General features: G+C 30.0%; 6 protein-coding genes across 21 annotated transcripts; 2 read left to right on the top strand and 4 right to left on the bottom strand.

Moving 5' to 3' along the window:
- Positions 1–199: 199 nt before the first annotated feature.
- LOC143365411 (replication protein A 32 kDa subunit-like) lies at positions 200–1,672 on the top strand. 2 transcript variants are annotated; one of them, XM_076805565.1, is made up of 3 exons: positions 200–465; positions 548–812; positions 1,040–1,672. In XM_076805565.1, the coding sequence occupies exons 1-3, from the start codon at positions 457–459 to the stop codon at positions 1,522–1,524; spliced, it is 759 nt and encodes a 252-aa protein (XP_076661680.1). In that variant the 5' UTR covers positions 200–456; the 3' UTR covers positions 1,525–1,672. The 2 variants fall into 2 exon arrangements, with proteins under 2 accessions (XP_076661680.1, XP_076661681.1); XM_076805566.1 differs by having other exon boundaries at positions 201–459.
- A 402-nt stretch (positions 1,673–2,074) lies between these two features.
- Nhe3 (Na[+]/H[+] hydrogen exchanger 3) lies at positions 2,075–14,267 on the bottom strand. 11 transcript variants are annotated; one of them, XM_076805548.1, is made up of 14 exons: positions 14,022–14,267; positions 13,111–13,337; positions 12,957–13,034; positions 12,796–12,872; positions 12,395–12,604; positions 12,061–12,311; positions 11,777–11,979; positions 11,427–11,692; positions 11,289–11,340; positions 10,005–10,061; positions 8,714–8,917; positions 8,551–8,637; positions 4,619–4,662; positions 2,075–3,908 (listed from the first exon to the last, which is right to left on the bottom strand). In XM_076805548.1, exons 1-14 carry the CDS (start codon positions 14,263–14,265, stop codon positions 3,896–3,898), a joined length of 2,013 nt encoding a protein of 670 aa, XP_076661663.1. In that variant the 5' UTR covers positions 14,266–14,267; the 3' UTR covers positions 2,075–3,895. The 11 variants fall into 11 exon arrangements, with proteins under 11 accessions (XP_076661663.1, XP_076661669.1, XP_076661660.1 ...); XM_076805554.1 differs by having other exon boundaries at positions 2,075–5,446; XM_076805545.1 differs by lacking the exon at positions 4,619–4,662.
- Positions 14,268–14,477: 210 nt separating this feature from the next.
- On the top strand, positions 14,478–15,797 carry Mpv17 (Mitochondrial inner membrane protein MPV17). 4 transcript variants are annotated; one of them, XM_076805572.1, is made up of 5 exons: positions 14,483–14,608; positions 14,785–14,895; positions 14,969–15,084; positions 15,186–15,407; positions 15,469–15,797. In XM_076805572.1, the coding sequence occupies exons 2-5, from the start codon at positions 14,823–14,825 to the stop codon at positions 15,598–15,600; spliced, it is 543 nt and encodes a 180-aa protein (XP_076661687.1). In that variant the 5' UTR covers positions 14,483–14,608; positions 14,785–14,822; the 3' UTR covers positions 15,601–15,797. The 4 variants fall into 4 exon arrangements, with proteins under 4 accessions (XP_076661686.1, XP_076661687.1, XP_076661684.1 ...); XM_076805571.1 differs by having other exon boundaries at positions 14,478–14,608; positions 14,809–14,895; positions 15,186–15,797; XM_076805569.1 differs by having other exon boundaries at positions 15,186–15,797.
- An 820-nt stretch (positions 15,798–16,617) lies between these two features.
- Gclc (glutamate--cysteine ligase) lies at positions 16,618–20,569 on the bottom strand. 2 transcript variants are annotated; one of them, XM_076805562.1, is made up of 9 exons: positions 20,205–20,569; positions 19,433–19,542; positions 19,078–19,263; positions 18,822–18,994; positions 18,526–18,740; positions 18,049–18,417; positions 17,269–17,619; positions 17,003–17,184; positions 16,618–16,912 (listed from the first exon to the last, which is right to left on the bottom strand). In XM_076805562.1, the coding sequence occupies exons 1-9, from the start codon at positions 20,352–20,354 to the stop codon at positions 16,732–16,734; spliced, it is 1,917 nt and encodes a 638-aa protein (XP_076661677.1). In that variant the 5' UTR covers positions 20,355–20,569; the 3' UTR covers positions 16,618–16,731. The 2 variants fall into 2 exon arrangements, with proteins under 2 accessions (XP_076661677.1, XP_076661678.1); XM_076805563.1 differs by lacking the exon at positions 20,205–20,569 and having other exon boundaries at positions 19,078–19,337.
- Positions 20,570–21,031: 462 nt separating this feature from the next.
- Positions 21,032–23,288, bottom strand: Rplp0 (ribosomal protein LP0). Its single transcript, XM_076805539.1, has 5 exons — positions 23,192–23,288; positions 22,500–22,590; positions 21,996–22,406; positions 21,541–21,885; positions 21,032–21,302 (listed from the first exon to the last, which is right to left on the bottom strand). Exons 2-5 carry the CDS (start codon positions 22,551–22,553, stop codon positions 21,159–21,161), a joined length of 954 nt encoding a protein of 317 aa, XP_076661654.1. The 5' UTR covers positions 22,554–22,590; positions 23,192–23,288; the 3' UTR covers positions 21,032–21,158.
- A 173-nt stretch (positions 23,289–23,461) lies between these two features.
- On the bottom strand, positions 23,462–25,618 carry Spt-i (serine palmitoyltransferase subunit I). The gene is made up of 2 exons (XM_076805538.1): positions 24,376–25,618; positions 23,462–24,292 (listed from the first exon to the last, which is right to left on the bottom strand). Exons 1-2 carry the CDS (start codon positions 25,274–25,276, stop codon positions 23,787–23,789), a joined length of 1,407 nt encoding a protein of 468 aa, XP_076661653.1. The 5' UTR covers positions 25,277–25,618; the 3' UTR covers positions 23,462–23,786.
- Between the last annotated feature and the right edge of the window lie 271 nt (positions 25,619–25,889).

Raw genomic sequence — 25,889 nt, 5'->3', positions numbered from 1 at the left:
ATCAACAAAGTGGTAACAAACTGAGAATTATTTAATTGTATCATTATTATTGGCACGATTACTGTTCAAAACTAGAAAAATCAAATGATTCTTATAATTTCGTAGCAGAGTTCATAGCTATTGCGCAGAAGTTACATAGTTTGTTATATGTAGTCTACTGTATTCTCTATAGTGTATCGTATATGATAAACACATACATATGTAGCTATATCAGAGTCAGAGAGGAATTTCCTCTCTGGCTATATGTTCGACTTGTAGATATTATCAGGTATTTCTTGTTTGTATGCTGTTTTATAGTAAGAGATTTGTGACACAACCACAGTTATGATAAATGTCCAAGCTTTCAAATCTGGAGTACTTTTAATTGGATGGACAGCTATTATGACCTACAGTGACAGTATACATCCAAAATAACATTTTTCGTTTAAGGAACAGACCATAATAATTAATGTTACGATGGTAAATGTTACTTATAGTAATCCATGTATTGAGTTTATATGAAATTTTATGTATTCCTAATAATTCATAATCCACGTATCAATTACAGTCAACAAACTGGAGTAACCTTAATGATAGTACGGAAAATGTTCCGGGTGGATTTTTTAACGACAGTCGCAATTCCGTTGGCGGAAGTAAAGGAACTGTTCAAAGAGTGCAAAACAATGTTCCTGTTATGATTAAACATTTAAACAATTCTTACAGCGATTTAAAAATTTGGGGATCGTCTGTTAATATTATCACTTTCATTGGCATTTTGCGACATATTGAAGAAGGCACTACTAAGGAAACTTACGAAATTGAAGATGAAACAAGTAATGAATGTTTATGTATTCTATTTACAGTTTAATTTAAATAAAATTATTTAAAAAATAGAACATAAATTAAATTTAAATATGTAAACAGTATTTAATATATTTTTTTTGTAAATAAAATATTTCTGTAGTAACAAGGTCCTGAAAGATTTTTCATAATTTAGTACAGTAATATGAAGATATAAAGAAAGTATAATATGTATTCATAATTGATTGTCATATTACAGGTAGTATTACAGCTTTTCGTTGGTTGGAATCTGAAAAAACAACTGTAGCACCTACGCTTAAAGTAAATACTTATGTACGAGTGTATGGACACTTACGTGAACAAAATAATAAGAAGCATGTATTAATACTAAAAATGTGGCCTCTAGCAGATTTAAATGAATTGACTAATCACTTATTAGAAGTAACATATGCTATGTTAAAGAGTGAGAAATTAAGCAATACAAATCATGACACTTCTAATGCAATGCAAACGGATGATGTCATGACAACTGATAATCTTATTAGTGGTTTAACAAAAGAACAAACATTAGTTTTTAAGATTATTCAGGCAGAAAACGGTAGTGAAAATGGAATTGAGAGACACATACTTAAAAGTCGAGTATCAAAGAATATGTTATCAACCATTGATGATATAATTGATTTTCTTACAAGTGAAGGACATATATATACAACACTTACTGATGACCATTTCAAAACAACTTAATTAATAATAATACGTCCTAAATGATTTTGATTTCTACATGACTTTATCTATATGAATTAGATATATAAGACTTTGTTACTTTACACATGAACATTGTAAATAATTATGAACAGAGAAATATACCTGAAGTATATTATACAAATTACAATTCTTTTCTTAATTCTTTTTTCTTTGAGCTATCATTGTCTTGTTTTAATTAAATATTCTTAATAATTCATTAAGAACAAAATTGATCTCTTCTAATTAGCTAATATTTATGAATGTCGTGAAACACTTGCTAACACTTTCCCTCAGTTCCTATAAATGTCTATTGAATATTTTTGAAATATTAACTATACTTCAATAATTAATTAATTGATTCATTTTTACAAATACTTTATTAAACACTGTAAAGTGTAGTACATAGTATCACAACATCTGTAGTCTATATGTATTGTATACATAGTAATTATTACATATTTAATTCACAAATATATATAGAAAAGAGCGTTTCAATTATTATGTGCTGAAATCCTGCTTATTATGTCATTTCATAAGTTGATCAACATAATTCGCTTTATATAATTAAACTAATTTATTAGGTAGATAAGTATAATTATAAAAAAAATAACATACATATATTGTAGGTACAGTTTTTCAGTATGCTGTATTTTGAATATTCATTTCTAGTATATGCAAACTAAGTATTCGAACAGTTTCGTTACATACTCACAGCCAACATCTAAAGTAAAAATTCATTATACATAATTTTTATGTTCATACATCTGTATTTGATGGTTTAAATTCTACTGGTAATAAATCATATTTAAATACAGTCGTACAGTATATACATCGAATAGCAATACATGAGAAATTATAAGTTGATGCTCCGTAGTTTTATAAATGTTTTGTAGATTGTCAATAATGACAATATTATGTCTTCCAAAAATAATTAGATTACATTTGCAGTCAATATAGTTTTGTTTGCATTTTTGTAATACATAGTTTTTTTTTTTAACCGAATAATGTATTTGAAAGATATTACATTTTCACTTACAATAGTTTTCATAAAAGAAATACATGACTTTCTTTATAGTTCACATGTGAACTTTTGGCACCTGTTTTATTTGCCATGTACAGAAATTTTTCAAACATATCTTTTCATTTTAGCTGGTATAACTTGCACATCAATTATACATTCTTCATGTTTTAAAAATGCATATACATTTACAAATTATAATATAAAAGTTTTTTCCTGATTATCATAATACATTAAGTGTCCTGCACCCTTAAGGAAAAAGTGTTTGTTCATGTCAGCAAAATCAATTCGCTGAATAAAAAATTAAGTTCTGTGTCCAACTAACTGTTATACAAATGTCTATGTTGATGAAACTAGCGTAAAATACATTTAAGTATAACAATTGAAAATTACAGTATACATATTATCCTTAATAATGTATTAAAGAATTAACATTTTTAACAAAATGGAGTTTTGCCATGAGGATGTCAATTTATTGTCATATATTATGAATGTAAAAATTTTATATAAATATAGTATTTTTGACATAAAAAAATGACTTTTGAAATCTTTTCTTATATCATAGCGATTTTATCAATTAGTATACTCAAATGTATAACGCACACTTAGCAGATGTAAGTTGGTGTCACCATATTGTACCTGATTGAATTTAACATAAATTTGTTTGTTAACAATTGTTTCGAGCCAAAACCTCTGCAGAGTAGTAAATAACGTAGCAACAAAAAACAACAAAGTTACATCAATATTTTCTTTTACATCAAGTATTTTCTTTTTTCTTCTTTGATAAACTGCATGAAATTCAAATTTACAAAACTTAGTACAACCAATAAATGTACATATATTTGAACATGTTACACACATACACGCACACGCACGCACATACAAGCCGATTATTTAAGAATTCAGATATTTATCTAATCTAGTCTCGATGACAATCAAGCAGCAATAAATAATTGAAAAATAAAATTGAACATATATTCATTATAAAGTGAATGTAACAGGAGTTGTATTCATTCCTATGTCAATATAGTTTAGATAAATAATATGTCGATAAAAGAATGTATTTCATAATTACTGGGAAGTATTTATACTAATATAATAAAGGCAGCTGATACTGGGAACATCTTTATAAATCTATGACAGATAGTATTGTATTAGGTATAATAATCTGCATAGACAATAAGCCTTTCAAATAAATACATTTATCAGTTGAACGTACAGTACAATATATTAAGCAATCAATGCAAGTTTGTTTACCAATATAAATTAGTCTTTACAAATGTCTCCCGACCAAACCTGGCAAGGCGACGCGTGTGTGCAGTGGTAGTAGTGGTCCCGGAATAACTTCTCCCATCACAGTTCCCAGCTGCCCCACAAAGTATTAAAAACATCAAGAATCCGTCTCTCGATTCTTACATATTATTTAGTGACATACTAAATACAATTATTAAACTATCAATATTGTGTATTTGGAAAATTCTGGTTAAAGTCATTCATGAAACATTACATACAACATATAAAGAGCTAGACAATTGCGACTAAATATTTCGCAAAAAAATACTATGATTAGAAAAAGTTTGTAAAACAAGGAAAAGGCTTTTTTGTAATCATAAGAATAATTTAAATTATATAAAATATAATAATAGGGTTACCATATTTTAGGAAAGATAATACAGAATACTCCAAAAGAAATTAATTTTAATATCGAAACTCGTTGTACCCAATATACCCTTTATCCTAATTAAAATATTACTAAGATTTCATATTTCTTAATGTTTTCGAATAAATAAATTGATGATTCATTTTTTTCCATTTGCTATATAATTGCACATTTGAAAATCCTACATTTGTTTCAACCAGAAATACAACCTTGTAATAAATTGTAAATTGAAGAACGGTTTGGATTAATCCTGGACTTTTGGTAACCCTAAGTAGTAATGTTGAAACAATTTTATTATTATATACATAAGATTTCAATTCTCAAAAATCTATGTATTGCAATTTTAAAATTTATGAATGGCAATTCTTACTTTACCCTCTCCTTGTTGTCTACTTTCAGTATATATCAATACTTACATCAAAGTTTTTGTTGTTACTGTATTTTTATCTTGTCCAAAATACTGAACAATATTTTTTGAACAAAAGAAACATCAGAAAAATATAATCAACATTTACAGAAACTATATAATATAAAATAGTAATATTGTTGCGAAGACATGAAGTTATGGCAGCTGTGAAGTTGTTTCCCCCTATGACATTCAGAAGATATTGTAAAGGTTTAAATTAAAGCCATCCCTGTGATCGAGAGAAGTCAACTTCCGTATTGAGACTGTGGTTTCTGGACACCAAGGGTGGTTGTGACCAAGACGTCAAAGAAAAGAAACGTTGAACGATAATAGAGATGTAGAATTAATCATTTCTTTATAAATAAATATTGATAAAGTTTTCGTTAAGACTTTCTATAATATATTTGTAAATAAAAAATGTGTTCTCCGGCGAGAAGAAGCCAAAGCAGCCTCCGCAACAATATCGTATGACACCAAGATTGCATATGCACATACCTAGGTCATGATTCACTCACTATCAATTGAGGTATTGCTTACAAAGTACCAAAGAACATACACATACATCTTGTATCATTTTAAGAATTTTAAACTTATCTAGTAACAGGATTACATGGATTAGAAATTAAATACATTCAGAATTCATGAAAGAAACAAGATAATGTTAAACAATACAAACAATTATGGCATGATGTAAAATAAGAAGAATACTGCTTTAATATTAAAAACATAATTGCAGCCAAATCTTCAAAAATGTATACAACTCACTATCAGTAATAAAGTATACGTTAAATTCACTTTTACAAATGTGTTCTGTTTGGGGAGCTCCTTAGATGTGTATCTGGAGAAACCAAATAGAATTAAGCAATAAAAACAAATTAAATGAAAGAATAAAATTAATAGCAATAATAAAATGATAAAAAATGAAAAATCTACATATACCACTAAAAACACTCTATTACAACTGTACAAACAGTCATAAAACATTTATATCTGTAAGAATAAATTGTTTGCCGATTGCACAGTAATTTACTTAATTTAGAGAAAAACTTGAATAGTTCTAATATGACTTATACGGAAATTGAATTGAATTTAAATTTCAGATTTACAAGGGAACATACCAAACCCGCGGACATACCGATTTTAATGAAATTAACATAATCTCTCACTTAACTATACTCTTAGTTAATAGAAAAATATTGGACATATGTTTTTGTACAACCCTTAAAGTTTTAGATGAATGGTATATTTTCTTGAACGACTTGAAAATTAGTGGGTGAGTAGATTAAAATGTTTTATATTCTCTAGTTACAAAGATATTCAAGAAAATATACTTTTCATCCTTAACTTTGAAAGCAATTTCATCCCTCGAATACGGACGACTGTCAAAACAACATTTTTTCAAAATTGGTGTCTCATATAAATTTCATTAAAATTGGTATTCCTGAATTCAATATGTTCTCTTGTTAATTATTTTTTACATTCTAATATACGAATATGATACGTAAAACTTAAGCATAAGGATGTATGCATTAAGCTATTTGCAGGCACTGTGTAAAGAGTATGTCAAGAACTTTACTTAAAAATTAGGGGGAGGTAATAGTACAGCAAGAAATATTTTTAATAATGTGAAGGAAGCTGACAGAATAAAATTATTTTCTTCTCTAAGAATGACTTGTTACTAGTAGTGTAAGTAGTGTGCAAGCGGCAAATTTGAAATAACATTCTTAATAGAAAACATAATGGCTGGAAAGTGATTTGGTTTCTCATGCAATAACATTCAATAAATAACAGACCTAAACTAAACTTTTTGTAAGTACAACTATATCTAGATGAGATGTAGGAAGTGTAAGGAAAAATAAAAAAGAATTGCAAGGGACAATGTCTACTCCCTCAACCTGTTAATAAGTTTTGATGTTACTAAAGTATGAAAGCTTACGGATTCATTGAATACTGAAAATTATGTTTAATGTTCAGTTACAATATTTGTAAGAAGTATGGCAATTTCAATAACATTTTTCTGTACATTATGCCTGTGTCGAGCCTTTTGCTATAATTATTCTACTTTCAAAGAAATCACAATATGTACATATCCTAGGAATTTTTCGTTTACGTCCTATGTATGTATCATCTGGCTTTTGTAAATTGCATTCATACTAAAATACACCACACTATCACGCCAACAAGCTCTGATTACAGAGACAACGAATCAATATTCTTTTGCACCAATATTATCTTTTTACCTTATTGCTAATGTTAAAAAAAGGTACAGTTAACGCAACGTTTCATAACAGCTCCTAATCGTTTAAATAAATATGTTACATAAACATAAATTGTGACTTGAATATGATAAAATGAATAAATATTAAATTTTCTTTGAAATAAAAGAGTTTATATACCATTTTTTTAATCTATACAAAAATATGAGATTGTTAGCTAATAATACAGATCTTGATCCCATGGCAATGAGAACAATTGAAGTGAAATTATTATTAAAAATATTTTATACAAAGTAATTACTTTTAGTTGTTTCTCCTACCCCCAAAGTCTGTATTACAAAGTTTTTTTTCAAAAAATCTTCTCAAAATACTATTTTCAATGGTTTCTGCCCCATTACAATGTTCGTAATGGAATAAATCCTTCCATTCCAATGATTCTTAGGTCTTCATCATCATCATCATCGTCATCATCATCAATCCTTTTTCTCTAAAAAAATCGGTAAGAACGCGATCAAATGTAGACTAGAGAAATTACTTTAAATGGCTAAAGAAAAAGTCGGACAAAAACACAAGTTCTTGGCGCTTAAGTTAAATTAACAGAAATACCTTTTTAACATTCAACAGTACAGCTATATCAGCAGACATTAAACATAATTTTCAAATTAAGAACATAAATTTCAAATGAAATTCTATGCAGAAATCAGAAATAAAATGTGTCTCTTTATATTAATTAGTCTATATTACGTGAACGAGGAAGTGTTAAATTGTAGAGTGTCACATACATGTATATTGATTCTTCAATAAATTCTAACTCATTAATTCTTCATGTATTTATTAAAGATAATCAGTGACTAGAATAGTTGCATACATTTACTGCACTTGTAAAATAACTTTGGTAAGAACACTATATGTATGTAAATTCATGCCTATACAGTAGGGTTTCAACTTTAGTATATTTTATAATTCATTGATATTTTATCAGTGTAGAAGTACTGTTGATATTGTTTAATAACCCATAAAAACTAATTATGTTAAATAGCAATACATAATATCTTTCTCTTGTAAACAAAGTTTACTCGCAAAGGTCTTTGGCAATAGATACGTATGCATATTGACAATGCAAAAGTAACATTTTACAATTGCATATCATGTACGCTATTTAGTATAGATCACGTGTATATCGTCGCCTTCCTACAGTGAAGATAAATGAATTTCTCATGCATATCAACACATTTTATATGAAAGAATTTAGCGTAAGCAATTATTTGTCAAGTTAGGAAAGCATATAATCAATTAGTGAGTTTCCTATAAACTGCTAAGGACATTCACGGGAAGCTTAAGACATCGAATAGAAACGAAAGCGTTACTCTAAACATTGAATTAATACTTTCATATAAAATGGAAAGACTATGTTGTACATGTGTCTTCAAGAATGTTTATATGTAAATGGTATAACAAAGGGGCATTTTCAAGTGACGTGTAAAATATAATTACAGGAAATAGTCAGTTACAAATGATAAATTTATCATTTGTACTAATGTACGAAGTATTCTCGCGTATGGATAAGTTTTGTACAAAAATTTGAGTTTCTCAATTGAAATGTTAACTTCTACCTTCTGTGTAAGTTAAGAATTACATAAGGTTCATCTGGATTAGTGGCATCTGTGTTGTTAGGTTGATAGCACGGGTTAATAGTGTAATTGAGATTAGGTTGATGAAAACTCACCGGTTGAACACTAGTCCTTCGTCGTTCCATTTCACGATCTTCAAGACAAAAATCTGAATCTGAATCTATTTTTCTAATTGCGTCATCCTATGACATTAGAAATCAGAGTATTAATTAGCAGACCATAATTATCTGTTTATGCGCATTCGATATACGTTTATACCTCTGTCATTTGCTGCGTTGTTGTAAGAATCCTTGCCAGAGGACCACAACATACAGGTAGTGTCTCCAGTAACGTAGGTCTGGAGTGTGTAAGGAGCGGCTTCATGTAGCGAGTATCAAAATCACCCCAGATCCTGGCAAGTAATGCTTTTTCATTAGGTTTTGCACTACTGCCTGGTAATGACCCATCCTGCATAGAATTATACTGTGAAAGGTGAAGGATACTTCGATTATCCATCCTGTATGATCATGATACTTTCTTCAAATGTAATCAACTAAACAATTGTTGTTGTTGTTGTTATTATTACTATTATTATTATTAAAGACGCTTTGAGAGGCATTTAGTTTTTTTAAATAATTTAAATTATATAACAATAATGTAAAGATTAAAATAGGCATAAGGCAATTTCAGAAAACATTGATACGAATAATATTTCTTGTGTAAATAAAGTATTTAGTGGTAGGTATTAATGAACATGCGTTGTTGTTCGTCATTACATTCGTGTACCCTGTTAATTATGATTGTATACGTTTTGTTAATGGATACATAAATATGTATAAATATATTTTGTATGCTACTAATTATCAACATACAGAATGGATAACAAAAATGATACGAAAAAATATTTAAGCACATGCTGTTCCCGAATGAAACTTGATAAAAAAAAAATTCATGGTTTAAGTATATTTACAATGTGTAATTGATTAATGTATTAAATATATAAATGTTGCTAAAAATGAAAATAAACATTTGTAAAATTGTTAATACTATAATTTACCAAGTTTCTATTAAGCTGCTTTCAGCAGGTAAATAATTAAACAATTTATTGATATATTTAAAAAAATTAATAATTATTTTAATTATATTTTTAAAAATAATAATTTGCATCATTATAAGAATTAATTTGTAAGCGATAAAGTGTTAAAGAACTCTGATAATATGAAATACGTGTTTTTTATATGTATATGCACCAATACTGGTAATTTGTATAAACAAACACAAACTATTGTTAATAGTTATTGCAAATATTTTAATAAGATGAGATATCCTAGATTTTTCGATTATCTGTCTATTAACGGCAGAAAGCAACTCTTATAATACCAGTCATAATGCACAAAACTAGTAATTTGTATTCTATATTCTATACAATTGCATAAGAAAACATGAAACATATGCTACAAACACAAATGCCAAAATACCGATAATTTTGAATACACAATTTTTTATATGAGACTTATTCCGGACCATGTACATAATAATACTCAATTCTTGAATTAATAAGAAAACATACCGAAGGACTTCGCTCCCTACGTATGTCCAGATCTCCAAAGCCACCTTCGCCTCCAGACTATTAAAATTAGCAAGTTAAAGTTCCTGTACTTACTAGATTAATTATCAAGCGTCATTATATAGAATTAATAAAGCATTCTTATAAATCTCATTATAATGTAATAGACATGCTGGATTCCTCAAAAAGTTAAGTTCTAGTGCAAGCTATAGTTTTAGTAGTTTTTGTGCATCAATAACCCAATATTATATAAGTGTGGCTATAAGAAACAAATGTTAGTGAATATAATCTTTAGAAACAATCAATAAGTACAGAAATTATATTCCTAAAAATTTTCAACCAGATTCCATAATATTAAAAATGCATATCTAAAGACGTCGGGTTATAAAGGATGACAAAATATTAGCAATATTAGAATAATCTCGTTTAAAGCATTCATGCATGAATACCTTTGCACATAAATTATTCTAAAGAAAACACCATTACGCATAAATTTTAAATCAATTTAAATAAACAAAATACTTATATGCGGATTACAAGTAGATGATCAAAAATCTTTTGTATTTACGTTAACTTAATTTTATGTGAATTTATTATCATTAAAATCATTGTTGGAATAAAATAATAATGAAAAACTAATAATGAACCAATAAATAAAAATGAATATATCCTCATACAGTTTCTACTAGCATCAGGTATTAAGTACTTAATGTTAAGTGCTTGTTAAAATACTAAATTATATTTTCGTATCTACTGGGAGATGCTTTCTGTTATAAAATATAAATTTTTGTGTAGAATATTCTAAAGATAATCTTATTAAAATTTTGCTCTCAGAAATTATTTGCATTTCTATACTTCATGAAAATGAGTTGTATAAATTTGTATACTTCTGTTCCTTCTTTTATAGTGCCTACGGTTCTAATATGTTTACATAAAACATTGTAAAAAAGGGGATGATAATTCATATCTTCGCGTAGCAACCAACATTGATAAAGATTATATGTATATAAGCAAGAATTGAAACTTAATTACTAAAGTCACCAACAAAGTGCAGCTTTTTTAAACTAGGTATTAGCAACACACAAGTTATTATACATTCTCATCTTAGAAGGCTGTTTCTAAAAATTGTTATCAATTTGTTTACATTGACATTTTATGAAAAAAAGACAAAATAAATAAATAGATCTAGCACACAAAGTATGTTAATGCAAATTCAATTTCATATTACACTAGTGAATCAGTGCTAACAATTCGAATTTAATATTGAAAAATACCTAAAATACTTACACTACGCATTCCATTATGCGATAATCCTTCTATTTCTTCATCCACCCCGACTCTAAAATATGATCAGTTTGAATGTAATCATTGTAAGCAACTACGTAGTACATAAACGTAATTATTTGAATATTTCTGTAAACTCACGGTATATTAAACCAACTCAAAAACTGAGTTGTTCCTCCACCTTGGAAAATGACTGTCAGAATTACAATTAAGCTTGTTGTTGTCAGCATAGCTTGTCGGGCGTCTGACACAGTATTCCTGATGGCTAAAGCGAAACTCATAGCGCCTCTTAATCCAGCAAAAAACAACATGTGTTGGTAATTTAATGAAATTTTTGGCTTTCGCGCCAAATTTAATATAAACGATAATGGATACACATTTGCTGCACGGCCTAATAGTGCGCATAACTATGAAAAATAAAGTCAAGGATTTATGTCTTAAAAATATGATTAATTGTTAGGTTAAAAATTAATGATATCACTCAAGGATACAAATCCTGCAAAAATAAATCCTGGATCAAAGTGATGTTTCGGAAAGGTAAACATCGAGACACCGATGTAACTGAATATAAAATTTTCAGCTAAAAAATTCAGAAGTTCGAACAATTGTTTTGTTCTTTGACGCGAGTCGGGGCTTAAATTGTTGTAAGTATAATGTGCCTGACATATACCACAAAATAAGACAGCAACCACGCCTGTGCAAAAAATACTTTTTTATTAGGCGAAAATGAATTCCCTTAAAAGATCGGTTGTTAGACTCTCATTATATGGTTTACCTGTAAGATCGGATGCCTCTGCAATTAAGAAGGTGCTATAAGACATTAAAACAAATAATGCTGATTCCAGCAAAGGAAAATCTCGGACTCTAGTAAATTTAGTTAACAAAGCTGTAATACAGCCCATTGTGGCACCAATAAATAATGATAAACTGAATATTCCAACAAAGTCACCAAATGCTTGGAAAAAGGCTACAGTTTCAAATCCACCTGAACCTGATTGGTAACGTTCTCCATAGTTCTGTATAGAACTGCAATAGAAAAGTAGAGTAATATTTAGAAATAACATTGTATATATAGGTACAATGACAAATATAAATTTCCTCATACATACCCACTGAGTACAATAGCAACTGCGTCATTTAAAACACTTTCCCCGAATACCAATGCATACAAATTTACATCTACATGTAAATCATTAAAAATAGAGATTATAGTTAAAGGATCTGTGGGTGATATTAATGCTCCAAAGTATAAAGTATCCAAAAATGTGAATGAGTCAGAAAGGTGTGGTATTAATTGTACAAAGGCATACATCAAAGCTCTGAAAGACAAAGAAAAATACAATGTACACATGACCACATTCTAAGAAAAATAAGAGATAAATTTAATCCAATTGACCTATGAACGGACAATTATCAAAAGATAGTCTCAATACTAAAGCTTTTCAACATCAAGAAAAATATGTATTTCTTAATTGGCTTGTAACATTTCTCGTAAATTATAAGTACATACCCTATAACAAATGCTGAAATTGTTGTTCCAATTAAAGCATACATAAGAATTGCTCCTAAATTTCTAAAGAAATATTTCTGGAATAAAAAGTTTATAAAGTAAATTATATTGTATATTATGTAATATAACATTGTACATAAATGTATAATAAAGTTACTCACTCGTTTTAAGCTATAACCAGCATGAAAAATAATTGGAGGTAAAATAATATTGAAAAATATTTCAGGATCAAAGGTGGCCTGTAACAATCAAGTCATTTTTTAAAACCTTAATACTAATTGAAAATACATTTTATAATTTACTTTATTATAGTACCTTTAAATCAATCTCATTATCCTGTTTGTAAATTTCTCCTCTAAACGAATAAGCAAATGTTTTATTTTTAATAGTGCCACCACCCTTATCTTCTGGGAAGCGTAACCATAATGTGTCTGGAGGAACTGATTGATTGTATTTACTACTGTTGTCTGGCACAACAGGCATATGAAGAATGGTGCTACTTGTTGTAAAGCCATAACGAATTATTGCTCCTATAATTAACCCTGGAATTCATGTATTAAAAATTAATAAGTGTTGTTCAATATATATCGTCCAAAGTACCAATTAATGAATTTTCTTTGTAGAAGAATGTGCCCTTGGAGATTTACATAACTGGAATTATCATTATATAATTTTCTTATAGTCTATGCATTCGAGTTATTCATTGCAATATGCACCATAGAAATTACAATGACCAAAGATTAATAACTATGCAAAGTTTGCATAATATATCAAATCTTTTTAATGCAAAACACCACCACAATCATTTTTTTCAGGATATTTAACAATAAAAATGAAATATTTACTTGTATCTTAAACATAAACTTTATCATTGACCCGAAACAAAAGATTTATTGTTGTTACATGCAACTATGAAATCAGATTTTTCATTGTGATACATATATGTAGATTTACTTTACACCCATACATTTCGAGATATATTCTCAAGATATATTATTTTTATATTCTAAAGAAAATTGGAAAAATGATTTACTATGTCTTTAACAATAAAAAGTATGTGCTAGCTTGAAACAGAAATTGCTTATCATATATGTTTCTACACATGCAATATAAGGATATAACAGCAAATTTGGTGTAGCTACAATTGAAAACTAATATAAAAACTTGCGTAACATGTTTCTATGAATGATTATAACACGTAAAAATAGTAATAGCAGACGACTTACCGTAAATGACAGCTAGACCAGTTTCATGGAGGAATCTAAGTCGACGATGCTTAAATGTCCATATTGTTAAAACAGTTAATATTAATAGAAATGTGTATAGTAGAAGATTCAAGCTATCAAGCCTATGTAACAACTGTGCTTTAGCATCTAATTCAATGTCTGTCGCGGCTCCGTTACATGATTCTAACACGATAATACACAAAATTATAAGGAGAAAAATTCGTGCACCACCTCTCACTGCCATCTTTACTTTACAAGCATTTCCCAATCAAACTGTCAGTTCAGCAGTGTGACCAACTGCGTTAATGATGCAATCGAAAGTAACGCGGAATCACGCGGAATCGACAACTAAATAAATAGTAAAGATATACGTCTTTCTTATAGGAGTAAAATATTTAAATTTTGTCATTCGCGAAGAATTCCATTTTAATGCCGAGTGAATTTTATGTTCAATGTGAATGGAATATATGAATGCTGAACAACGCGCAACATGTCAATTTATGAATTTAAATATGCAAATGCTAAATTGAACGTTGAGTAACACGTGCTTCGCATCTTGAAAGGAATTCTATTTTGTATACACATACGTACGTATATATACATGTCAAATATTTACGTTGTGTTCAAAGTGTCATACATTTCGGCGAAAATATTAAAGAATATTTTGTTCATATAATTCGTGTTTATAATCTGATCCGCTTGTATTAGCAGTCTATATAGGCAATTTATATCTGTTTAATGTATGTATTAACCTAATCATTAGGTCTTAATGAATTCTTGGTTATAGCATTTATTACAAACATGCGGAGTGTTATGATATTATACCAAAGACTATTATCAAAATATCCACTCAGGACTCAGGCTGTTCAAGCTGGTAAAACTATATAAGATATTTTATTGTTATACACTCGTTGTTAATACTGACATTTATTCTGTTCAACAAATAGGTATATTGATGGGATTGGGAGATCAGATTGCACAAAACTTAATCGAACGAAAAGAAATCAGAGATTTAGATTATAAACGTACAGCTCAATTTGCATGTATAGGCCTCTGCATCGCTGTGAGTAATTTTAGTGGAGAAATACTTCTATCTTAATGTTGCACTAACGTTGTGTAATATATTATTTCATAAAATTTTCTTCATCTGAAATTGTGTACTAGGGCCCAGCAACACGAACTTGGTACGGAATATTAGATAGGTACATTGGCTCTAAAGGAGGAATTGTAGTACTAAAGAAAGTATGCTGTGATCAGCTGCTATTTGCACCAACATTTATTCTTTGTTTATTAACTATAATTGGTATTTTACAAGGAAACGATATAGAAGGTCTAAAAGTTAAATTAAAAAAGGAATATTCAGAAATTTTAATAAATAACTATAAGGTAACGTTTATAATTTTAACTTTTATGTATCTTAAGAATCTGCAAGTAATGTTTGTTTCAGGTATGGCCTATGGTACAATTATGCAACTTTTATTTTGTTCCTTTGCAATATCAAGTCTTAGTAGTACAATCGATAGCTCTGTTATGGAATTCCTACATTTCCTATATAACTAGTATAGAGAGGCAAAAATAAGTACATCAAATAATTCAGATTTTTACAGGTGCGTAAGACATAGTTTATTTTTTATTTCTTCTTTTAATATATAGTAAGTGTATTCTTCCTCTCAAAATGTATATCTCAAACATGTCACATAACACAGCGAGAAGAAACTATATTTTTTTTTATTACAATAAGTCAAACAATGACATTGACCATGAATGGTGTAGTAATAGTATTGTAAAAAAATAATGTACAACTATACATACAAACCTTATAACGTGATTGTTTCTTTTGTAATTTTAAGTACAAAGTGTGATGAAAAAGTTCCAGCACCATGATTATTTTGTATCTGTATCGAATAAAGTTACAGAACTGTACAACTCGTTGACAATGTGGCAATAAAAAACACTGATAATATACATCCACATGCCACTACTTCTAGCACATAATGTCAACTATTTTGCAAAATTGCTTAACACTTTGAACGCCAAACTAGAAACCCCAAAAATTCCATAAAATCAAAGTAAGTTATTTAATGAAATAAAAATTGTAAAAAATTAAGTGTACGATACTGAGTAAACCTCCAACTTTCTTGCATGTTACAAGAAAGTTGATCCTAATTAAGTTTAGTACAATGAATATATCAACGTAAAAATTCATTTTAAAACCTGCACAAATAATTCCGTCAACCACATAGGGCTGACGTGGCGTTCAACGTGTTAAGATATTCGCCTGATTTAACTCTAATCATTTTCTTCCATTTCTTTGAATGAAAAAAAAATTAAGTAGACGCCACTTTAAGATATTAAGTAAACGGCATGGAATTGATCACCCATAAAAAGAGGCAGATTCATCATATCTATAGAGAAAGTTATTCCCATAGGGAATGTCATCTCAAACTCTCCTAAAACTACAGGTTTGGAACTTTTTAATCACACCCTACATAAGCATCTCTACAAACGGTTACAAATGCTACAAAATAAGATTGTTCCTTGGAATGTAATTATTTACAAACTTTTAAATTATTGAATGTAAATAACAAGCGTTAAGTATTTGTGTAAGAACATTGATTATTCACACGAAGTATGAAAAATATTCGCAGTGTAGTAAAATAAATGAAAATTTCATCTAAATTATATTGTAATCTACATAAGCATATTACCATTAATGATTAATAGTCAATGGAACCTTTTCTGCTTTTGCAACTGCTGCAGGTATAGTTTCATTAGTTTTTGACGATATACACGTTCCGTGTAACTCTGGACACGATATCTCGTTTGATACAATCTTCTGTATTTTCTTTAGTAAATCATAGTTAATACGTTGTGTTATTACGGAGTCGTTTCTACAATTATATAATATAATAATTAGAGAATAATCTAGTAAGCTTTATATTTCCTGTATGTGTATGACAAGCTAATAAGAAAACACTTACTTGTACTCTGGATGTGAAACCACTTCCTTCCTCAACCATGCAGCAGTTGTTAATAATTCTCCAGAAGCTCTCTTTTGTATTAATTTCATGTATGCCTGTATAGAACAGTGAGTGTCAACATCTACATCCATACTAGTCAAATATGAATTTACTAGTGGCACCAAGCCAGGAAACACATCATCCTAAAAAGTCAAATATATAAATGTATTTTAGTTTTGTATGAAACCCTATAATTTTGTTCATCCAATGAAGGAGGATAGCCACACCTTTCCATTAATAATTTCATCAATGGTATACTCTGTGTATTCTGGTTGACCGTCTTCTTGTTTTCTCGTGTCCGATGTGATATCTCGGCGGAACCAAAACTTTTCGGCCTTGATTGCATCTCTCCTTTGTGCTCTAGCCATATTTTTATCAACTTTACTAATTGGTATCAACAGGTTTAATTTGTAACTTAAGATAACTCTCGTAAGAAGGACAATGAAACAAACTATTGCAGCGTTTTCGAAATCGGTAATTTGTGCCTCGCATGGTCGAAACTCAACGCGCCATCCTATAGAAGAATTTGGTGGAGGCGGCTTAAATCGCATTGTTTGCCAATTGGTAGATTGAATATTCTGAAATTTTATATTTAATATTTATTGAACGAGCTAGTATCAGTTAGTAGTACAATGATTTCTCTATATATGTCACCGAGACTTGGATGATAAACGTCACGTAATTATCCCCACTACAGCGGGGTATATCCCGTGAGGGGCCCCAAAGCTCGATAGGCCTCGGACACCGAAAAGTGTAAACATAACACGGGTCAGGTATATCGGTATGAGACCAGGAGATCACTACTAATCCGATATCAAAACTTCTTTATTTTTCATTATTTTTTTATGGGACTTTCATCAACATATTTGTGGCATTTTTCTGATTAAAATGATATCGGCGCCGATCAATGAATAGTGGACAATAGTGTCTCCTGGGCAATACACAACACTGGCAAGACCCGCGTTGTTGACATATATCGAAAATTCACTGTAATAATAAATAATTACTTCAAAGTGATCGGTGTCTTCTTCATCGTTCTGATATACTTTCTCGGAAAACAAGGACACAGTGTCTCTAATAAATAAATGGGCTATATGTTGTGCTAATAATTTGTCGATTCCATTATCCACAAGTTGATTGTATATTTTGTCGTCGTACGTTAAAGGAACATCATTGTATTTCTCCCCTTGGTCGCTTAGGTACGAGTCAATGGAGTCGTATCTAGATTTACTAATTCTAAATTTGTTTTCCTGTAAAGGTTTCAAACCACGTTCTTCCTGTGTTCTGCAGTCGACAGAGCAAGATATTACATTCCACCGACAATCTACATCACTTATATATCCTCGATAAAATGGGCTAGCAGCGGTTAGAGCCAACTGTCGAATATTAAACAAATGTTCTGTAACGTTTACGCGAAAGAATATGCTAACAGTGGTGGTTATATATTTGAAAATAATGTAATAATAATACTATGTTGTACCTACCATTATCGGACATAGAGGTGTTAATTGATCATACAAAGTTCTAGCTTCTTCTATATTACAAGCTTGAAAAGTAAGCTGCAAGCAACAACACCCCATTCCAAATCCCATTGCATCCATATAAATATGATCTTCTTTTGCCGCATTACTAGATTTATTTTCAGCTAAATTTCCAAAATCTTCTTTAAAAGGATTAGGAACATTTTTATCCTTATATACTGTAAATAAATACTTCGTTTTAATTGTTGTACTATAAAACCTCATAAATCATAAGAACATTAGATGCAATGAATACATACTGGGAATATTTATTGCTACTTTTTCTCCACGTCGTTGTCTTATATTTCTTGTTAATGTTTTGAAGCGTGGGTGACCTGGGTATATAGCTTCATCTGGAAAAAACAAACTTCTTGATACACCAGAATTTGGAGTTGATTGTGTGGGAGGATCTGTGAAATCAGAGGCTCCTGTTCTGCAAGAGGAAATATAAACAGTTAAATTGCTGCATATTATTTACTGTACAACGATATATAATAACATAACTGTTTGACACACCTGGGAAAATTAGTCAAAGACATTAAAACTTCGTTAGGTTGAAGTAATTTCGAAGCTTCTTGTCTTCTATACTTCATATTAGCTTCAACAATATTAAAATGAAATAGTAATCCACCGTATGGTTTCCCTGGTGTTCCTTCTACCATATAAGCACCATATTCAGGTCTCCATAAAGATTTAATATTACTGTGAAAGAAATATATATTGGAAGAATATGATGCTGCTGTTACTAGATATTTAAAAATATCATATAGTCATAACTGTTTTAAATAGAATTTTTATATTATCATAATATCCTTTTTCTTGATATTTAAAGTTTCAATTTGTTACTCAGAAGATAAGGGAAAACACTTACTCTGGATCATTGTATTCTTTCTCATTTAATGTTTTCAATATTTCTTCTGCTCTTAAACTGAGTTTAGCAGTTTTTGCCTCATCATCAAATTTAACGAGCATATATTCCACCTATGTAAAAGGAATAGATACGATCATAGGTACAATAAAAAAACCTGTTTTAAATGTTGTGGTTTAGATAAAAAGTAGCTTAGAGGATGTCCTGATAATCTTGACAATTATATATATCTACTGACATATCAAGACTTAGATAATAGCAAACGAAAAGTGTTGACTCATGGATCAGGATGTATTAAAGTATAATTTAAAAATCTCAAGGTCAGAGCAATTGTAGTTCATAAACTACAATTGCTGACAGCATTCACTGATTAATTCAATCAATACCATGGAACAATAGGTTGATATCACAAAGTAATAAAACAAATGTCTCTACAGAAATAATCAATACAGAAATCAATAAGTGTTGACATAAAATATACATAAATGTAGCTATATAAAATTGCTGTTTCACTATTATACTATACTAATAGAACTACAATATTTTGTTAATGGAAAAAATTACAATTTCCATGTAAACACTCATTGTTTACTTTATAATTATGTAAACTATGTTTCAAAAACACACTTTAAGTAAAATATTGTACAACTTTTACAAATAGTAATGATTTTCGAGAAATATACTTTGCAATAAATTTCATACAAAAATTGTAATGACATAGAAAAACAAGTTTCTAAATAAGCATGAGTCAGAAAAATCAGGAAATGAATATTACCTCATCGCCCCATTTTAACACATCACCCTGACGATCTCTGAGTCTCTTGTACAAATTAATGAATTGAATAATCCCATGCTTTCGCACATGATCGGCAAGATTTTTCGTTTCCTCCCAACTTAAAGGATTTCCCTCGGAGAGTAAACCCATATTTGTACAGGTTAGCCACTATAGTTTTTCAAAGTTTTTACAATTAAAACAGAATTTCACGCAAATTTCGGCCCAATCCGAGTTACGTTAAGCTACACCGTGAGAAGTCACACAGAAATTTCACAGTGAAATGAAACATAGCACTACCGACGCTTTATATACCGACTAGGTACTCTTCTACGAACTATCCCGTCACTTTCAAGGGTATATAAATACAAGGTAACCATACCTCCTACCACCACGTTGTGACGATTGAAGATATAGTCACTCAGATATCAGTTTGAAAGATTGATAAGTCATCTGATGTGTCAAGCTTAGGCAATCAACTAACCATATTTGATCTGTCACATTGTTTAATTGTGTACGTAAATTCCCGATCTTATTCGAAACATTATGTTTCTTTTTACATATATCAATTTAATATCAAATGTTAAAAATCATATATTCCTGGTTATTCTCAATATAAAATAAAAAGATGTCTACTTAGAAAAATACAGTTTGAGTATTTCTAGATTACCTTATCAGATTAATTTGAAAGAGTATCAATATAGCTTTATCAATTACCTTGCAAGAAGTAGCAATTCATTAGATATTACGATACAAACTGTAACTCGCCAAAGTGGGAAATGACGTAATAGAGGGCAAGATACTAGAGGAAGCAATTTATATACCATAGATATCATATAGATTGTTTTATTACAAGTGTCCACATTTTTAAGATTCAGTTTATAAAAACATCATGTGGTCATATGACCATATTTGAACATTTTAAACAATGCATATACATGTACTGATACATGTGGTTTAATCAAACAAACCGAATCCCATATCTTCATCTTCGGATTCAGATTCTTCTTTTTTGTCTTCTTTCTTTTCGGCGGCAGGCGCTTCTGCGACAGCAGTGACCGGTGCGGCAGTTACCGCAGCTGTAGCGAATTTGCTTGGATCCTACAAAATTGTTATTACTTGTTATTTCACACACATAAAACTAACTTGCACGAATGATGTGCTTCAGCTTCTTATCAGACTGCTTTTTATGCATTTATGAACATAAAATTCTAAAGTATCAGTGGGTTCTGCTATCTCTAGCTCTGATACTGTGCTTAGAATTTTCAGACGCGTATAATTATCATCACCTAATATACTCATACAAATTCTAGTTATTAAGCAACAAATATCAACGTACTTTGATGTACTCCTTGATTGTAGCAGCTTCAGCAAATTCGATTTCAGTTACAGCAGCAATAGCCAACAAATTCTTGAATCCATTGACAATGCTATGAGGAACACTTGCTACTGTAGGATAGCCAATAGCCAAACATACTGAAGCCAAGTTTGCAACTCCGCTCATGAATTTTTCACGGAGATCCTCTGGCTTGATGTCCAAAATTTCAGGTGCAAAAATTGTACCAGAATCATAGACTTGTTCCACAATTAAGCCATACGAGAAAGGAGAAATGTTCAACATGTTCAGAAGAGTAGCTTCTGACGCTCCTACTTTGTCACCAGGTTTCAAGATGTGTACGTCGTTCTAAAAAATAATTAAATATTGATTGTATGTAATATAAACATAATAGTGAAAGTACAGAATGAATTCATGTAAAATTACAATTGCAAAATTGAAGTATATTATATACGTACCACAATTTCAATGGTACCCTTGGAAATCTTAGTGGGAATGCTTAAAGCTTGGAAAAACGATGTTTTCTCAGGACCAAGTCCAGTGTTTTGAGCAGGAATAATAACACTCAGTGGTGCAATAGCGCCTGCTCTGGCTGGGGCTCTGACCTTATTTTCCAGAAGCTTGTCTCTTACTTCGATTAAATCTCCACGAGTGAAAACAAACCCGACATTTCCACGAATATGTGGCAGCAGTTTTTCTAATGCTGCGTTACGTTCGATGTGACCACGTATTGCCTTCCGCATCATAGTATTCTTTCCCATCAATACGACAGCATTCCCACGAAGGGACATACGAATTTGTTGCATTTGTTTAGAGCCAACATTATCGGCACCCACAATGAAACATTTAGGGAAATCATCCAAAAGTTGCTATAAAAAAGAAATACAATTTTTATGAAACAATGATATACTAATAAAAGGATATATTTCAATGCAATAAGTATGATAGTTGAAAATACTTACAACAAGTTTGGTGAAGTAATTTGACTTCCATGTTGCCTTGTCCTCCCTACCCATCTTGATGTGTATGTAGGGATACTGAAGTGTTTAAGGACTAAAAAGAACAACAATTTGTTAGGACACGTTACAATATAATCAAGACAATTCTTATTCGTAAAGTTCTAATCAGACAGCACACATGCGATTCATAATCTTCTAAGCCGCACACAGATGGGTTCAGCTATTTCTAGCTTCTGTGTGGTTCTCGGTTTATCAGACGCGTTATATTATCATCATGTAATTCCTATTAGATTTACTACTTTGTTTTGTTACAATAGATACTCGATACAATGCGGAGTTTAACCTTCATAATAACTTCTAATGCAAAATAAACATTGTTTGAATAATTGTATATGTACACTCGATACAATGCGGAGTTTAACCTTCATAATAACTTTTAATGCAAAATAAATATTGTTTGAATAATTGTATACAACGTAAATTCTATATATGTAGATACGTACATAGATCACATGGCAAGCTAACCTTATGGATAGTTTATTTCAAGTTTTATGAAAGAAATACACAAAATTTTCATATTTTTCTTTCTATATTTATGTAATGAGGTATAGTTAATATTGTGAACTAATTTTTGAATGTAAATGGTGAATAACATCTGCGTATTCAAGATAGATGTTACAACAAATTTTACTTACCGTGGCAAGCTTTACGGGTACAATGAAAAAGAAAGAGGAAGTCGTTCCCCTCCATGATGCAGTCCTGACGGCCATATTAGAGGAAGTACGTCATCGAACCGCGAAGTTTTCTTAATTTCAAAAAATTATTTATCAAGTTCTACAATTTCGTTTTATTTGTGTGTCCAATATTTTACATTTATGTCATGAAATTCAACCGTTGAGTTAATACTTACAAATCAATTAAGTGTAGATTACAATAAATTCATAAGCAATTAAATTAAAAATAAATTATAATTCTATATGTACATTCTGTTTTGTACTTTGTATTTATTTGTTTCTTTCAAATTACATATAATATATACATAAACGGTTGGTACAGAAATATTATTAAATTAAAATGCAGAATACAGTGTAACTGTATCAAAACCGCATGATATGAAATAATAAATCAAAAAATTCTTTTCTTGTAAAATTGGTGATAGATCTTATGCATTTGTGCATTGGATGCATATTTGTACATAAGTGTTTATAAATAGTACGTGCATGCAAAATTTGTGTTAATTTGAAAATATTTATTCTTTTTTTTTCAAAAATATTTTGATTGTCTTCTGATTCATAGTGATAGAACTTCTTCTGCACATTTTTTTAATATATTTAGTGCAAAATCGATATCATTTTTGTTTAATACTGTAGAAATACAAAGCCTTAGACTAGGTCTGGGTAATTCTTTTTCGGTTTCCAAGTATGAAGGCATTATAACAGCTAAATTATTTTCAATACATCTCTCAGAGATTTTAGAGAGTAACTTCTCTTCTACATTACGATCTAATCGTTCTTTCAAATAGACATGTTTTATAGGAGATCCTGAAAAACTTGAACAATCTAAACATTGAATCTCTTGAAGTCCACTATTCATGGCTATACAATTCTCTTTTAGCGACTCAAATATTTGTGGATTATTCTTCATAATGTCTAGAGAAGTAATAGCAGCAGATGTTAGAAGAGGTGGAAGGGATGCAGAAAAACAATATCCAAGTCCAGACAAACGTTGATGTTCAATAACAAACGATGTACCCACACAAAATCCACCAATGGATCCTATAGCCCCTTCTAAAGATCCTATAATTTGTATAAATGTTTTCAATAAGAATGAGTGAACATATGTACATATAATATAACATATATCTAGGAATATTACCTACCCATGATCATGTCAATCTCATGTCTAGGAATATTGAAATATTCTGTGACACCTTTTCCATGTGCACCAAGAGTACCGAATGATACTGACTCATCAATGAATATTCTCAATTTGTATTTCTTACAAAGTGCCAGTAAATCAGGTAATGGGCAAATTTTTCCTGTATTCGCATAAACACCTTCAATTATTAGAAATCGTTTGACTTTGCTTGCTTTTTTAGGATTTTGCTCATCAAGTTTTGCTTGTTTCTTTAGTAATTCATGGAGATCATTAGCATCGTTGTGTTTAAAATAATTAACTTTAGTTCTAGATGCATCTAATCCTTTTTGTATGGCGAAATTGACTTTTTCATCTACAAATACAAGATCTCTACGCTTGCAATATGCTGCTATTGCAGATGCTATTGTACTAAATCCGTACGAATATACAACAGCCTCTTCTGTATTTGTGTAGTTTGCTAAAAGCTCTTCTAATTCAAGGTGCACATCTACGGTACCATAGAATCCTCGTGGACCACAGGAACCAACTCCATATTTTCTTACTGTTGCTATTGCTGCTTTTTCTATATCCTCGTTTTCTACGAAACCCAAGTAATTATGCGTACCGAGATTCAAACAATCTCTCCCATTGATTACTATTCGTTTGCCAGCTCTTGATGTTACGCATCTTGGATTTAAAGATGGATGAGTTGTTTGTGGATTGGTTATAAGCGGTTCAGGATTCCACTCCGCGAGTTTCTTTTGGACCTCCTCTTCCGTTGGCACTCTTTCATGCCTGTTGTACCGTCTCTTAGCAATAAACCAAATAAACCAAAAGATCAGGAACGCTACTATTAGCGTATGATATTGAGGTATTGTACTTAAAATGTCCATTGATTCAATGAATATAAATTTTGTGCTCATCTTTTCGTTTGTATGATATTCTTTGTACCCTGTTTCTATTTTTTTGTAGATTAATAAGATCGATCACCTTATATATTATGATATATCTTTACTTCGGCAATGTTACACTAAATAGTATTGTACAACTTGTGCGATGCGTTCACGTAAAATATATGACGTTAAAAAAGCATTTTACGTATTCAAAATTACATGGACTTATGATACCAATAATACTTTAAAAGAAAATTTACATTAAAAAGTAACTAGCAAGCCTTAGACCTCATGGTAGCAAATATGAACTGATAAAGCAAATATTAGATAAAATTATTTGTGACTCAGCCTATGTAGTTACTGCAGTCACCTTTTTTGACCGCAAGACCAGATGGCAGCACCATGAAAAATATAGATCAGTGCGGAATTCTCAAAGTAGAACTTTTCAAATATTTTCTTATATTTAAGTATTAAATTCATTTAGAGTTTGTATCATTATCAATTTTAATTTCAACATATTAATTGAATTAAAATTTTTAGAAATATGTGAAAGAATAAATTCGAATGTACTTACGTAATTACATAAATTGTAATCGAGTTTAGTGATCTGTTACATGGAAAATCTTTCTCATTTTCTACTCAG

The sequence above is a fragment of the Halictus rubicundus genome, chromosome 2, assembly GCF_050948215.1.
Source record: "Halictus rubicundus isolate RS-2024b chromosome 2, iyHalRubi1_principal, whole genome shotgun sequence".
NCBI lineage: Eukaryota > Metazoa > Arthropoda > Insecta > Hymenoptera > Halictidae > Halictus > Halictus rubicundus.
Note: the sequence above shows the minus strand (reverse complement) of the source record. Positions and strands in the feature narration are given on the sequence as shown.